Below are 17,829 nucleotides of genomic sequence, written 5' to 3'. Positions count from 1 at the left end.
TTTGGCATTTCCAAAAAATCCATGTAATAGAGTCCTCCTTCTCTATGGCCTTCCCCAATCAACTTTCCTGACTGACGATCCTGAACCCAACAACCATGAGAAGAAAAAGAAATATTACACCCATAATCAGATATTTGAGATACAAATAAAAGATCTAAATTTAATTTGGGAATATGTCTAACTTTTGAGATAGAAAATTTCTTAGTTTTATGATTTTTTTCAAAATTTCCTATTCCTTTTATTTCAATAGAAGTTCCATCAGCTGTAGAAACTTTTGACACACTTGTTTTATTTTTAATACATTCAGATAAACTTTGATTATTTGGGGTCATATGGAAAGAAGCACCAAAGTCAATGAGCCAAGGAAAGCTACCTGAATCGGAAAAAGATGAGGCAGCTGCGCCAGTTGAAGCTTCAAATGAAGATGATGCTCCTTTGATGAGAGGTTGGAGAATCTCCATTAGTTGAGCCATGGAAACTGGTGCATCATGATCTTTGGGCTCTGATCCAGCGATCACAACTCTTTTCTCTCTCAGCTTCTTAAGCTTGGGACATTGAGGTCTGAAATGTCCAGGTTCATGACAATGATGGCAAATAACTTTTTTCTTGTCATAGTCACCACTTTGTCGGTTAAAATGAGGAGGTCTATAAGATCGTACATGATTCCCCGGTCTAGATACAGCTAGAACGGAGTCATCTTCAGTCTTTGGAGTATTCTTCTTGATTCTGTTTTCTTCCATAGTTAATTCTTCTATAGTATCGACAATAGAGGGAACTTTTTCCCGATGAAGAAGGGCCGACTTAGTCGACTCGAATTCCGGTTTTAGATCGTTTACGAATTGATAAAAGTGCTCCATGTCAAGTTGCTTTTGCCGGAGCTCAATGTCCTCGGGACAATGCCATTTTGGCTCTAAAATAGCTAATTCACCCCAAAGTTCCGATAGTTCATTATAGTATTCACATATAGTTTTATCACCTTGGGTCACAGATCTCACTCTTTCTTGAAGATTGCACACATGTTCAATATCTTTTAGGGAATACATATTCTTGAGATATTTTCATGCCTTATCGGCATGCTCAAACTTGGTGAGACTAGAGCATTTCTTTATGTCAATACTACTAATTAGCTATGACATAATTTTAGCATGCGCTATTTACCATTCCTTCCAACTTTTTTCAAAGTTGGCTAAGGCTTTGTTTTTCTCCTCTTCGGTTAAGAGAACTTCTTTATCATAAAGGTGATAACAGAAGAAAAGGAAAAAGAAAAGAAATAAAGGGGAAAAGAGATTAAAAGAAAGCAAACACAAGATTTTGATGCAACGAGCCTTCATCTTTTCTCTTTCCTTCAAAAAGGGGCTTCAAAGAACCCAACCAAGATGATAAAACACCTTTGTATGCTTGGCACGGAAAATGAGGCAAGAAATTCTCATGACATAGGACGAACCTTGCTCTGATACCATGAAATGAAATGGGGATCTTCCAAACACGAGCTTAGATCCGCACGAGAAGGTGTCTAAAAAGACACTAAAGCATAACCCTTAAAAAAGGGTATAATGGGAAACAAAAAAATAAAATATTCTTTTATTGATATGAAAAACATCAAATGCTTCTGAAGCATTGGAACTATTTTACAAGAGGGGCTGCACCCCTATATATACAAGTTTGAAAAAGGGAAGAAGAGGAGAGCTCTTAAGGAGCTCTCCTTGTAGCCGTTGGAATGGTCCAACGGTTAGAAATGTAACCGTTGGACCATTCCAATTGTTACCTTTCTAGTTAAGTTCCAAGTGGAACTTAACTAGATAAGGTTAGTCTAGTTCTATTAGAACTAGACACTAAAAAATACAAAAATAAATACAGAAAAAAATAAAAATACAGATATATATATATATATACAATAATATATATATATATATATATATATATATATACAATAATATATATATATATATATATATATGTTTTACATTTTAACATTCTGAACTTAAGATTTATGGTTTTTTTGAGTCATTTTGTTCATACACATAACGCGGGATAGTGTTCCATTTAATTTCATCAATATTGTCATGTACAGGCCTCTACTTGTATAAGAAGTTGTGCAGTTTCATTGTCACATGGATTTTAGTTTTCCTACATGTTATGTAATCATGTATGATTTCACTTTTTCTCATTTAAAAGTTTGGGATCTCAGATTTAGTTAGCTGAATTATGCTTGGGATCATGATGTCCTTTCTGGATACAGATTTTTCACCTTAATAATGTGACTTGTTTGTGATAAAATGATTGTCCAAATTCTTCTGCAGTCTACTAGTTTTTATGTTATTGGAACTTTTGTCTCATCTTAAGATACTTCCTTTGTCTCAGCTTGTTGAGAGTTCATTTCTATGGAAGCTTCATGATTTATATGGCAATGAAGCCCAAGTTTCAGATGGCATATATCTTGTCCCACATTGTTCAGAGACAGCTATCCGTGTTGAACAAAAACAACATCCAATGCATTGCGATCCATTGTCAGGAGAGATAAGATTGGTATGTTATGAAAATCTGTTTGTTAAGGTATGAGCCATGAGGCCTATGACACATTTGTTGAAAACCCCATGGTTTAATACTAATATCTTGCTTCCAGCTGTCAGAGCCATTTAAAATTTTTGAATTTGATTTTTGGAGGAGGCCAGAAAGTCATGGAAATGTGCAGCTGTCAATCAAGGCAAAGGATAATGGCAGCATTCATGCTGTTATTTCATGGTAATTCTCTTAAAAGGTTTTTAAATATTCCTTCTGCCAGTTATTGACTGATGATGAGTGCATGAATTTCATTGACAGGTGGGTTCTTCAGCTTGACTATGAAGGGACCATTTTATACTCAACAGCTCCACGATGGATAAAGTCAGGTAATGTTCTTAACACAATGTCTCATATTTCTGGTGAGCATACACTATCTATCTATCACAAGTATCATGATAACCATAAAGGCCAATTGATTTTTGTGATCCTTGTAATGTAGTAGTGTATTTTGTTCTTATCCTTTTATTTCGTGATTTCATATTGAAAATAATATTTCCTGAAATCTTTCTGTCATGTGCATGCCTGTTTGCAAATTCCGTATGGTGTGGCATGGCATGGCTATGCAGCCAGATGATTGGTAATGACTTTTATTGTTGACAAGGTGCTTTGGACTGGTGTGATCACTGGAAGCAGTGTGTATGGTTCACTCCTGGCTCGGGAATATCTGTATCCAAAGATGAACAGGTCCTTCTTGAAGCTGTTCATGATAATATTAGTATCTCCTATAATGTCAGAAACTATGATGATCCAGGAAAAGAATGGAAACATGATATTCCTGTGGGGTATTCTCATCTTGAATTGCCACCAGAAAGAATTGCAATTTATGCAGATAGAGAATGGAGGCTTGCTATGTCAGCAGCTATAAGAAATGCTGTGAGTACATCTCTCATATCAACTAGATAGAAAATGAATTAGACACATTTCCCATGTTTGATTAAACATGAACTTGAGCTTAATTTGTAGTGTTTGCTAAAAAGTACCATTCTTTGATGGGTGAAAGCACCTCTCAATTAAACAGTCTGTGTGTTTGTATGTGTATGCACGTGACTGATGGGTCCTGGATTGCAGTCATTTTATTCCAGCATGGCAGAAAAAATGGATGGCCTCATACCCAGTATTTTCAAAAGCAAAAGACTAACACAAGATGAGGCCTATTGGAGGCAACACATAATGTAAAAAAGATTGAGCTTACTTTGGCACGATATTTATTTCTCAATTTTCTTTGGAATAGTTTTCTCAGGTCTCTCAACCTGGCTTTATATAGTCATTTTGTAATCTTGCAAGGTGCTTTGCTCACAGTAGTACTATGTAAGTTCCATAACATTTCTCACTTAAATGTTTTTCTTGTACCATGAACTCACCTACTTAACATTAGACCATAGATAAACCGTCTGCCTTTCTCATATTTGACATTATGGAACTTCTAACTTCTTTGAAGCCACCTGTATATGATGATTACAGGAATCTACATGTGAGATTTTGCGTTGTACCAGAAAAGTTCTACAACAAAGAGAGAGCGACGATAAAGATGTTGGGGCTGTGAAGCTGCACGATTCCCAATGAGGGAGATCGTGCCCTATTCTTTTCTTTATATATTACAAACAACACAAATTTACATGACAATAATGCCCCTACTAATATACAAGAGAACCTTTAACATAAAAGGGCAAATAATGAAAACATAAAATTACAAACAAGAATCAAATCAATTTGGATCCAAATCCAACCCAAATCATGTCATGGCCCAATAGCCTCCCTCAAGTTGTGCATGGTTCTTTACCATGGACAACTTGTCCTTTAAAAACCAGAACCTTTGCTTGGTCAATCTTTTTGTGAACAGATCAACTAATTAATGTTTTGTTCTAAGTTTCTAACAAATTTTGCTTACAACTCATGATCTTCAATCTTTCTTCTAAGAAAGTGTTGATCTATTTCAATGTGCTTAGTCTTCCCATGATGAATTGGATTTAAGATATTTTTATGGCATTTTGGTTGTCACACAGGAGAATCACCTCACCCAAATCATTTAGAAGATATCTTATCCACATAATTTTGGCTGTCACAACAACCATGGACCGATACTCAACCTCATTGTTAGATCTATTCACTACCTGTTGTTTCTTATTGCTCCCCGAGACTAAATTTCTTCCAATGAAAGTACAATTACCAAATACCGATCTTCGTTCATCCGGGTCCCCTGCCCAATCTACATCAAAGTAAGCCATAATGGGGAAAACATCTTCCTCTTTGATCTTTCTTTTGTAACACAAACCGTCCCATACTGTTCCTTTCAAGTATCTCAAGATCCTCTTCATTGTTTTCATGTGCACTTTTCTCGGCTCATGCATAAATTGTGATACCTTATTAACAAAAACAATGTCTGGTTGTGTAAAGGTAAGATATTGCAACATGCCAACCAAGCATCGATATCTGGTAGGATCTTCATACAGTTCCCCATCATTCATATTGCGTTTCTGATTTATGCGGCTAGGAGTCAACGCTGGCCTGCAATCTTTCATTCCTGACTTCGCGAGACGATCAATAGTATACTTGTGTTGACTTAATACATATCCCCATCTCTTCTATCTACTTCGACCCCAAAAGAATATCTTAAAATGCCAAGGCTCTTCATCTTGAATCTTTTATTCAACATTTCTCACATCATCAATGTGTTGATTAGAACCACCATTGATGATTATATTGTCCACATAAATGAGGAGCAGCGTAATAAAGTTTTCTCCTTTATAAATAATAAACAACGAATAATCTAGATGAGAACGATAGAACCCATATCGTTGAATTTCTAGGGAGAAATTTTCAAACCAAGATCACGGTGCTTGTTTTAACCCGTATATGGCTCTATTCAATATGCATACATACGTCTTTGAATCACTCTCACTATATCATGGTAGTTGCTCCATATATACCTCTTCCTTTAATTATCAATGCAAAAACACATTCTTGACATCCAACTGAATCAATTTTCAATCATGATCCACTGCTAAAGACAAAATAATCTGTATTGTGCCCATATTAACAACTAGACTGAATATTTTCTCGTAATTTTGTCCATACTCTTGTGTGAAGCCTTTAACTACCAACTTGGCATTGCACCTTTCAATGCTTCCACGTGGTTTATATTTTATTTTATAAACTCATTTTCACCCTACAACATTTTTATGAGGTGACCTCTTGACTATGGCCCATATATGACATTAATGTAAGGCTTTCATTTCTTCATTCATAGCCTCAGCCCATCCATTTGATCTCACTAGCTGCTGAAAGGTTTTCAGCTCTTCTTGCCTTTCGATTTGAGTGAGGAACATCTAAAAGTCAACACTAAATTCTCATAATTGACCCATCTTTCACTAGGGTAATGTATCTTGGTAGACTTTCTCTGCTGCTGTTGCTGCTGTAAATGTGACTAATTAAGCTGATTATTCGCTTCATTTTGTGGTTGTTCACCTGTATCGTGCATCTCCTTGCTTCTTCTAATGTAGGCACACCCTTCTTTGAATCTGTCAGAAATGTTTTCTGCATGACCCATCTCATTCTGCCCGTTGTTTTCTTCATGTTGCAGATGTTGATCACCTGTTTCTGTTGAATGAAAAGAACTACTAAAGGTGCACCTTCATGATCAATGGATGCAAATAGATCTATACTCATCCATGATTGATAAGTTTCATCACCTTCATTGCCCTGAATTAGTGAGTTTCTAGGTTCCTGTGCAAAATTACTTTGATAAAAAACAACGTTTCTAACTTTCTAGAGACTTTGATTTTTCCTGTCCTGGGATCATAACATCGAAAACCTTTGTAATTTTAAGCATATCTAACAAATCTACAAACCCATGCTTTGTTATCAAACTTGTTCCTCAAGGAATTGTCAACTTGAACATGACAAACACAATCGAAAATCAGCATAATCTGAATCCTCTCCAAACAATAAAAAATAGGGTGATTCATTCCCAAGAATTCTCATGGGCAGCCTATTGATAACATGAACAACGGTATGAAATGCCTCTGTCCAAAATTTAAGAGAAATATTGCTGACATGAATCATAGACAAGGTACTTTCAACAATATAATGGTGCTTCCTCTCAGCCACACCATTTTGCTGAGGTGTCTGCAAGCATATTCTACGATTAATTCAATTACTCTTGAGGTAATCGATGAATTACTTAGATGAATATTCGCCCCCACCATCACACTGAAAAATAAGGATGGTAGAAGAAAATTGATTCTGAACAAAGATGTAGAACTTGCAAAACAATTTGAAAACTTCGGTTCAGACTTATGTTTCATAAAAAAAAATCTATGTGAAGCGAAAATAATCATCAATAAAAATAACAATGTCGACTACCAGAAAATGATAAAATAGGGCTAGGTTCATCCTATACATCAGAATGAACAATCTCAAAAGGTTTCAAAGCTCTTTTATTATGGGAATTAAAAAGAAAAACATAACTCTTACATATTTGTCAGCTTGAACAAACATGACCATTTGACTCAAACTGGACTTGTCTAAAAGACCAATAGAAGCCAACTTCTCAATAAAAATATGACTACAATGACCCAAACTATTGTGCCATATATCCGGCTTATTGGACTTAGACAAACTGAAGACACATGTAGGAGAAACAAACTCGAGCTTCGAATTCTGGCCCAACTGAGCACATGCAGTTAAAATGTAAAATGTAACATACATAATATATATAATAATATAATAATATAATTATATTATATATATTATTATTATATTTTTAATTTTTCTTTATTTTGTTATCTAGTTTGTTTAGAACTAGATATCATAATCTAGTCAAGTCCCAACTAGGACTTGACTAGAATATAGTCGTTGGATCCAACAACTATATTTAGAGCCGTTGGACCGGGTCCAATGACTCTCAAGGAGAGCTCTAAAAGAACTCTCCTTCACTCTTCTCCCTTTTGTATAAATAGGGGTAATCCCCCTTCATTGTATTCAATTGCTTTTTAAGCATTTCTTGTGAAGAATAAAAATATTATTATTTTCTTTTGTGTTCTTACATTTATGCCCTTTTATGGGTTATGCTTGTAGTGTTTCCAATAGACACCCTTTGTGAGCTTTTGTGCTTTTGTGGATGATCACCAATTCATTACATGGTATCAGAGCCTTGAAGACTTTTAGATCTTGAAGAATTTTTACCTCGTTTTTCATGCCGCCCTTTGCAAAAGGTCATTCATCCTCTTGTTCGTGGCTCAAGTGATTTTTTTTTGAAGGAAAGCATTTGGAGGAAGCTTGGCTACGGAAATTCGTGGATGCGCTCGTTCTTCTCCTTCTTTATCTTTCTCTTTCTCTCTTTTCTTTTCTTCTCCTTTTCTCTATTCTTTCTTTTCCTCACCCTTGTAAAAGATGAATGGTAATGATAAGATCACCATCATACCCATGAAATTGAATGACACAAACTATGTGATGTGGGCTTCAATTATGAAGCACCATATTTGGGGAAAAGGATTGTGGGGTATAGTGGATGGTTCTGATTCAGAACAAAAACTAATTCTCATAAAAATAGAGAATGACAAAGAAGTATCTCTTATGGAAGGAGAGAAGAATAAGGCATTGGCGACTTATGAAAAAAAATGAAAAAATGGAGGATAGGGCACGCCAAAATTATGTCATGGCTAATTAATAGCATTGACATTAATAAATGCTTTAGCCTTGCTAAATTTGAGCATGCCGATAAAGCTTGAGAATATCTTAGAAATATGTATTCTCTTGAAGATATTGCACATGTGCAATTTGCAAGACAAAGTTCGGAGTCCGGACAATGACTCAAAAGGACAAAACTATTAGGGAATATTACAATGAGTTATTCGAACTTTGGGAAGAATTGACTCTTCTTGAGCCAAAATGACATTGTTCCAAAGATATCGAGCTTCGCCAAAAGCAACTCGATATGGAGCATTTTTATCAGTTTATAAACAGTTTAAGATTGGAATTTGAGTCTACCAAATCAGCTCTTTTACATCGAGGTAAGGTTCCCTCTATCATTGATACTATAGAGGAACTGACTATGGAGGAAAACAGACTTAAGAAAAATACTTCAAAACCTGAAGATGATTCTGTTTTAGCTGTATCTAGACCGTGAAATTATGTGCGCACTTATAGGCTACCTCATTTTGGTAGACAAAATGGTGATTTTGATAAAAGAAAAGTCGCATCATAGGCCTCATTGTCCTAAGCTAAAAAGAAGAGAAAAAAAAGGTTGTATTTGTCAAATCAGAATCAAAAGACCAAGATGCACCGATGTCCATAGCTCAATTAATGGGGATCCTTCAACCTTCTTCTCAAAGGAGCATCATCTTCGATTGAAGCTTCGACTGGAAGAACTGTTTCATTCTTCTCCGATCCCGGTAACCTTCCTTGGCTCCTTGACTTTGGTGCTTCTTTTGATATGACTTCAAATATCAATAGTTTATCTGAATGTCTTAAAAATAACTCAAGTGTGTCAAACGTTTTTACAACTGATGGTATCTCTTTTGAAATAGAAGAAATATGAAATTTTGAAAAACTTCATAAATTTTTTTTATCTCTGAAGTTAGATATATTCCTAAACTAAATCTTAATATTTTATTTGGTTCTCAAACATCTTATTATGGGTGTAGTATCTCCTTCTCTTTTCATTGTTGTTTGGTACAGGATCGTCAATCAGGGAAGCTGATTAGGGAAGGCCATAGAAAATGATGATTCTATTACATGGATTTTTTTGATTCGCCTAAGAATGCTTTCTGTTATAATGTTCAGAAATTAGAGTTGGATTTGTGGCACAAAAGACTTGGTCATCCTCGTATATCTAAAATCCAACATTTTTCAAGTTTAGAAAAATTTTGTAAATGTGAAAGTTTTACTTGTAAAGATTGTATCTTTGGCAAAATGAAAAGATTAATATTTCATGATAGAACTTTTGTTTTCTCTCGACCACTTGAATTAGTACATTCGAATGTTTGGGGTCCAACACCAATCATTTCAAAAGGTGGATATGCATATTATGTAATTTTTGTCGATGACTTTTCTAGGCATACTTGAATTTACTTTCTTAAGCATAAATTTGAGGTTTTTTTCGTACTTTCAAACATTTTATAAAATGGTTAAAAATAAATTTCAAAGTGATATTTTCATTTTTCGCACTGATTCAGGGGGCAAATTTATGTCCAAACAATTCAATGACTATCTCAACTTACATAGCAACACACCACAACAAAATGGTCTGCTAAATGTAAACATCGACACATCATGGAAACCACTAGAACTTTATTAATAGCAAATCAAGTTTCAAAAGGTTTTTGGGCAGAAGCTGCAGTAATTGCTACCTATCTTATTAATCGAATGCCATATTCTTCTTTAAAAAATATAACTCTTATTGAAAAACTTGTTAACTTCTCCTGATTACTCTATATTAAGAGTCTTTGGATGCAAGTGTTTTGTTTTCACCAACAAGAATGACAAACTCTCTCTTCGTGCGATTTGTGCCTTCTTAGGATATGCTGATAATAAAAATGGCTATAGGTGTTTTGATTTTTAAAATGAAAAATTATATGTATCAAGAAATGTGTCTTTTCTGAAAAAAAGAAGTTTTTTTTTGAATTTGAAAAACCTAAGGAAATCTCTGAATATTTTTTTTAATAGATTTGACTTCAAAATCTAATGAATATGATCTTGAATGTGATTTTGACAATGATCCAAGTACTATTGATTTGGAACGTAATGTTGATAATGAAGAGCAAACTCATAGGGACGTTAGTTTACAATACTCAAGACGTAGAGAACCAAATCTTCCATTTGCATTAGATAAATATTTCGAAAAATCAATCAAAAGGTCATTCAAAGTTCCTAGACCTCTTGAAAAATTTGTGTCATAGGTAGCGTTATCAAAAACGCGCCTTGAGGCGCAAAAGGCATGCCTCGCCTTGAGGTGCAACCCTCTGTGCCTCAAGGCGTAGGCGTGAGTTGAAAAATAAAAAAGGAAGAAACACAAAAAAAAGAGAAGGAAAAGTTATGTCCACATATAGGGCAGTTATCACATTAATACAATCATATGTAGAACCGTCATCCTATTCTCAAGTCAAAAATCATATAAAATGGGTAGAAGACATGAAGGTAAAATTAGATGCATTAGAAAAGGTTAACACTTGGACTGTTCAAGATATTCCTCTAGGTAAGAAACCTATAGGATGTCGATAGGTTTACAAAGTCAAAACCAAGAGTGATGAAACTATTTAAAGATATAAAACCCGATTAGTGGCCAAAGAGTATGCTCAGGAGTATGACATCGATTATTAAGAAACTTTTGCCCCATTTGCTCGAATGACCACTGTCAGAACATTAATAGCCTTAGCTTCCATTAGAAAATGACCCATATTTCAGATGGATGTCAAAAATGTTTTTCTCAACAGAAATCTAGTTGAAGAAGTGTATATGGAAGCCCCACCTGAAATTATTCCTAAGGGTAAAGCTCTTCAACAACAACAACAACAACTACGCCTTCATCTCAAAACAATTGGGGTCAGCGATATGAACCAAAAAAAGAAATTCATTTTGGGTCTTCCACATGAATCCTAAGGGTAAAGCTCTTCGTTTAGAAAAAAGTTCTTTACGATCTTAAACAAGCTCCAAAAGCTTAGTACGACAGGTTTAGTCATGTTATGCTTGATATTGATTTTCAATTTTGTTTGATTGACACTGCTTTGTTTATTAAGAATTCTGATACAGGGATTATTGTTCTCCTTCTCTATGTGGATAATATGATCATCACCAGAGGCGACAAACAAAGAGTTGAAAACATCAAAAAACTTCTTAAAACTCATTTTGAAATGATTGATTCTGCTTTATTAAGATATTTTTTAAGAATTAAAGTTTATTCTCCTCGGGGGTATTTGATATCTCAATCTAAATTTGCCTTTGATATTGTTTCCAAGTTTGGAATTACAAATGATAAGAAAGTGGAGACTCCAGAAGTTGTCAACGTTAAAATTAGAATTGATGATTGAAAACTTCTTGATGATCCTAATCGTTACAGACAACTTATCAGAGGACTTTCCTATCTTTTCATTACTAGACCAGATATAGCACACGCGGTACACACAGCTAGCCAGATTCATAATGCTCTTACCTCTGTTCACATGGAAGCAGTTTTGTGTATTATTAGATACATAAAGTCCTCTCTTTCACGAGACCTCTTCTTGTCTGCTTCATCGTCATTAGATTTAATTGCTTATACTAATGTTGATTGGGGAGGTGATCCCAATACTAGACACTCAACCACTGGTTTTTGTATTTTATAAGGTGAATCTTTAATTTCCTGGAGGTGCAAAAAGCAACAATATGTCTTCCTCTCCTCCACCGAAGTTGAATATAGAGTCATGACGACCACGGCAATAGAAGTAGTTTGGCTCAGACGTTTGCTAGCTGACATGGGAGCTGAAGCAACACAAGCGTCAAGAATGTGTTGTGACAATAAGAGTGTGATCTATATTGCCTGCAACCAGATCTTTCATGAATGCACCAAACATATTGAGATGAACTATCAGTACGTCAAAGATTAATATCTACATGGTGAAATGAAATGAGGGATCTTCGAAACACGAGCTTAGATTCACAAGGGCAAGTGTCAAGAATGACACTAAAGCATAACCCTTAAAAAGGATATAACTGGAAACAAAATAAAAATAAAAATGTATTCTTTATTGATATGAAAAACCAATTGCTTAAGAAGCATTGGAAATGAAATACAAGAGGGGCTGCACCCCTTTATATACACATCTGAAAGAGGACTCAATAGAGCTGTTGGACACAGTCCAACAACTCTATTTAGAGCTGTTGGAATGTGTCAGTCCAACAATTCTATTAAGAGTTGCGTCAGTCCAACAACTCTATTGATAGTCAAGTCTGGACAGGACTTGACTAGCAACAGTCATTCTAGTTCAAACTGAACTAGATGACATAAAGACAAAAAATAAAAACAAAGGAAAAAAATTACAAAAAAGAAAGAAATGAAAAATGTATTTATATATATATATAGTTTTACATTTTAACACTCCCCCTCAAACTTACGGTACAATGAGCGAAAGTTTGTCTAAGAGAAAGTGAAATCGGGGTGCAGCGAGAGGCTTTGTAAATAAGTCTGCTAATTGATATTATAAAGTGACATATGGCAGATCAATTATCCCGTGTAGATATTCCTCTCTGACGTAATGACAATCCATTTCGATGTGTTTGGTGCGTTCGTGGAATGTTCTGTTACTGGCAATGTAGATCGCACTTTTGTTGTCACAACACATTTGTGAAGCCTTTGTTGTTTCAGCTCCCATGTCTGCAAGCAGTCGTCGGAGCCAAACTACTTCTATGGTCGTGGTTGCCATGACTCTGTATTCAGCTTCGGTGGATGAGAGAGATACCTTCTGCTTTTTACACCTCCACGAGATTAATGATTCCCCTAAAAAGACACAAAAGCCAGTGATTGAGTGTCTGTTATTGGGATCACCTCCCCAATCAACATCAGTATATGCAATTAAATCAAGAGAAAAAGAGGAAGAAAAGTCCTCGTGAAAGAGATGACTTGATGTATCTGATAATACGCATAACTGCTCCCATATGAACAAAAGTAGGAGCATGTTTAAATTGACTTGCTGTGTGAACAACATGTGCTATATTTGGTCTGGTAATGGATAGATAGGAAAGTGTCCCGACAAGCTGTCTGTAAGGAGTAGAGCCTGCAAGAAGTTCTCCATCATCAATCTTCATTTTAACATTAACAACTTTTGGAGTATCAACTTTCTTATCATCAGTAATACCAGACCTGAAAACAATATTAAAAGCAAATTTAGTCTGAGATAATAAATATTCTCTAGGAAAATAAGCAACTTAAATGCCTAAAAAATATCTCAACAAGCCCAAATCAGTCATTTCAAAATGAGATTTAAGAAGTGTTTTGATTGTTTCAACTCCCTGTTTATCGCTTCCGGTGATGATCATATCATCCACATAGAGAAGAAGCACAATGATCCCTGCATCAAAATTCTTAATAAACAAAGCAATGTCAGTTAAACAAAATTGAAAATCAATATCAATCATAACACGACTAAACCTATCATACCAAGCTTTTGGTGCTTGTTTAAGTCCATAAAGAACTTTTTCTAAGCGAAGGACTTTACCCTTAGGAATACTTAGACCAAGTGGGGGTTCTATGTATACTTTTTCAACTAGCTTTCCATTTAAAAAAACATTTTGACATCCATTTGAAAAATAGACCATTTGTTGATAGAAGCTAAGGCAATTAAGGTTCAGACAGTAGTCATACGAGCCACCGGAGCAAAGGTTTCTTCATAATCAATCCCATATTCTTGGGCATAACCATTGGCTACTAAACGAACTTTATATCTTTCAAGAGTACCATCACTCTTGGTTTTAATTTTATAAACCCATCGACATCCTATAGTTTTCTTCCCTGGAGGAAGATCTTGAATATTCATGTAGAAGCCTTTTCAAGTGCATCTAATTCAACTTTAATGGCTTCTATCCATTTGATATCATTTTTTGCTTGAAAATATGTGGATGGTTCTTCATATGAGTGAATTAATGCAATAACTACCCTATATGTGGGTGAGAAAGACTCGTATGATACAAACTTTCCTGGAGGCCTCGAGACTCTGGATGATTGTCTAGTTGGAATGTTAGAATATTTTTCAAGTGCACATGGAGGATTAGACTCTTGTCGCCTGGAATATTGAATACTAGTATCTCTATGAACTTCTTCATTTTCAACATTAAGATCAATAATTCTTTGATCATCATCAAAGTTACAGTCAAGGTCATATTCATCAGATGTTGATGTTAGATCTAGCAAAAAGGAGTACTCAGTGACGTCTTTTAATTTTCTAAAATCAAAGAAGCTCTCCTTTTCAAGAAAGGAAACATTTCTAGACACATATAGTTTATTATTTTTGAAGTCAAAACATCTATAACCTTTTTGGTTTTCAGCATATCCTAAAAAGGCACAAGGAATCACACGAGGGGAAAGTTTATCATTTTTGTCAGTAAATATGAAACATTTGCACCCAAATATTCTTAGTCTAGAGTAGTCTGGAGAAATGTTCATAAGTTTTTCAATGAGAGTGATATTTTGTAATGAAGAAGATGACATCCTATTAATGAGATAGGTGGCAGTTAAGGCAACTTCTGCCCAAAAGTCTTTCGGGACTTGATTTGCTATTAATAAAGTCCTAGTGGTTTCTATAATATGGCGATGTTTTCGTTCTGCTAGTCTATTTTGTTGAGGTGTATAAGGACAAGATCTTTGATGTGTGATGCCATGCAATTTAAGATAATTTTGAAAATCTGTGGATAAAAACGCTCCCCCTGAATCTGTGCGAAAAATAGTAATATCATTTTGAAACTTGTTTTTAACCATATTATGAAAAGTTTGAAAGTATGAAAATACTTCAGACTTATGTTTGAGAAAGTACATCCACGTATGTCGGGAGAAATCATCGACAAAAATAACATAGTAAACAAATCCTCCTTTAGAAATTACTGATGCAGGACCCCAAACATCCGAGTGTATTAATTCAAGTGGTCTTGAAGAGAAAAAAGTTCTGTTCTGAAATGGTAATCTTTTCATTTTGCCGAGAATACAATCTTTACAATCAAATGATTCAGAGTTATAAAATTTTCTTAGATTTTGAAAATGTTGGATTTTGGCTATATGTGGGTGACCAAGTCTCTTATGCCACAATTTCAACTCTATTTTTTGAATATTATAACAAAAAGCTTTCTTTGGCATTTCCAAAAAATCCATGTAATAGAGTCCTCCTTCTCTATGGCCTTCCCCAATCAACTTGTCTGACTGGCGATCCTATACCCAACAACCATGAGAAGAAAAAAAAATATTACACCAATAATCAGAAATTTAAGATACAGATAAAAGATTTAAATTTAATTTGGGAACATGTCTAATTTCTGGAATAGATTTTTTTTTGTTTTATAATTTTTTTTAAAATTTCCTATTCCTTCTATTTCAAGAGAAGTCCCATCAACAGTAAAGACCTTTGACACACTTGTTTTATTTTTAACACATTTGGATAGACTTTGATTGTTTGGGGTCATATGAAAAGATGCACCAGAGTCAAGGAGCCAAGAAAATTTACCTAGATCAGAAAAAGATGAGGCTGCTACGTCGGTTGAAGCTTCAGATGAGAAAGAGACACCTTTGATGAGAGGCTGAAGAATCTCCATTAGTTGGGCCAGGGAAACTGGTGTATCCTGATCTTTAGGCTCTGATCCAGCAATTGCAGCTCTTTTTTCTCTCAGCTCCTTAAGTTTGGGACATTGTGGCCTGTAGTGTCCCGATTCATGACATTGATGACAAATAAGTTTCTTTTTATCATAGTCGCCATTTTGTCGGTTAAAGTGAGGAAGCCTGTATGATCGAACATGATTCCCTGGTCTAGACACGGCTAAAACGGAATCATCTTCAATTTTTAAAGAACCTTTCCGGAGACTATTTTCTTTCATTGTTAACTCTTCAATAGTTTCTACAATAGAAATTTTTTTTTTCCGGTGAAGTAGGGCCGATTTAGTGGTTTCAAATTCCGGCCTTAATCCAATGGTAAACTGGTAAAAATGTTCAGCATCGAGTTGTTTCTGACGAAGCTCGATGTCTTCGGCACAATGCCACTTTGGTTCTAAAAGGGAAAGTTCTTCCCAAAGTTCGGACAACCCATTGTAATATTCACGAATAGTTTTGTCTCCTTGTGTCATCATTCAAACTTTTTCTTGGAGGTTGCACACGTGTGCAATATCTTTAAGGGAATACATATTCTTAAGGTATTCCCATGCATTATCGGCATGATCAAATTTGGCAAGACTTGAGCATTTTTTAATGTCAACGCTATTGATAAGCCATGACATTATCTTCGCATGAGATATTCTCCATTCTTTCCATTTCTCGTATGAGGCAATAGCCTTGATTTTCTCTTCTTCCGATAGAGGGACCTCTTTATCTCACTCCTTTTTAGTAAGAGATAGCTTAGGTTCCGAATCGGAACCATCCACAATCCCCCATAGGTCTTTTCCCCATATATGATGCTTCATGATTGAAGCCCATGTTACATAGTTCGTATCACTTAGTTTCATAGGCATGATGGTGACTTTATCATTGTCATCCATCGATTACAAGGAGAGAAAGAATAGGGATAGAAGAGAAACAAGAAGGAAAATGAACAATACAACAAGATGTGAAATTTTCCCTAATGAAGTGATAAACCACTTCTCTTCAAGTGGCGAACACTTTTGCAAATGGGCACGGAAACCAAGGCAGATTTTTCTCAAGATTTAATACTTTCGCGGCTCTGATACCATGAAATGAAATGGGGATCTTCGAAACACGAGCTTAGATTCACAAGGGCAAGTGTCAAGAATGACACTAAAGCATAACCCTTAAAAAGGGTATAACTGGAAACAAAATAAAAATAAAAATAAAAATGTATTCTTTATTGATATGAAAAACCAATTGCATAAGAAGCATTGGAAATGAAATACAAGAGGGGCTGCACCCCTTTATAGACACAGCTGAAAGAGGACTCAATAGAGTTGTTGGACTGACTTGACTAGCAACAGTCATTCTAGTTCGAACTGAACTAGATGACATAAAGACAAAAAATAAAAAAAAGGGAAAAAATTACAGAAAAAAAGAAATAAAAAATGTATTTATATATATATATATGTATATAATATTATAATATTATATATATATATGTACAATTTTACATTTTAACACATGAAACCATTGATCTATCATATGTTATATAAGAATATCAATTAGCAGACTTCTTCACCAAACCTTTTGTTGCTTCCCGATTTCACTTTCTCTTGAACAAACTTTCACTCCTTGTACCATAAGTTTGAGGGAGAGTGTTAAAATGTAACATACATAATATATATAATAATAATATAATATAATAATATTATTTTTATTCTCTTTTCCTTTATTTTTAATTTTATTTTGTTATCTAGTTCATTTAGAACTAGATACTATAATCTAGTCAAGTCCCAGCTAGGACTTGACTAGAATATAGTCGTTGGACCTAGTCCAACGGCTATATTTAGAGCCGTTGGAACTCTCAAGGAGAGCTCTAAAAGCAGTCTCCTTCACTCCTCTCCCTCTTGTATAAATAGGGGTAATCCCCCTTCATTGTATTCAATTGCTTTTTAAGCATTTCTTGTGAAGAATAA

The 17,829-nt window shown here is 34.9% G+C and overlaps 1 protein-coding gene across 1 annotated transcript in view; it reads left to right on the top strand.

The window, feature by feature from the left end:
• The window catches only part of PRMT7 (protein arginine methyltransferase 7), a 38,199-nt gene that overhangs the window by 3,504 nt on the left and 16,866 nt on the right, over positions 1 to 17,829 (top strand). The window contains exons 4-7 of the mRNA XM_089985992.1: positions 2,362 to 2,526; positions 2,624 to 2,742; positions 2,821 to 2,888; positions 3,164 to 3,435. Of these exons, the coding sequence (XP_089842118.1) occupies positions 2,362 to 2,526; positions 2,624 to 2,742; positions 2,821 to 2,888; positions 3,164 to 3,435 (624 nt within the window). The remainder of the gene's footprint in view (positions 1 to 2,361; positions 2,527 to 2,623; positions 2,743 to 2,820; positions 2,889 to 3,163; positions 3,436 to 17,829) is intronic.

Source organism: Nuphar pumila, chromosome 13 (genome assembly GCF_984573655.1).
Source record: "Nuphar pumila chromosome 13, dmNupPumi1.hap1.1, whole genome shotgun sequence".
Classification (NCBI taxonomy): Eukaryota; Viridiplantae; Streptophyta; class Magnoliopsida; order Nymphaeales; family Nymphaeaceae; genus Nuphar; species Nuphar pumila.
This window is presented reverse-complemented; position numbering and strand designations above follow the sequence as displayed.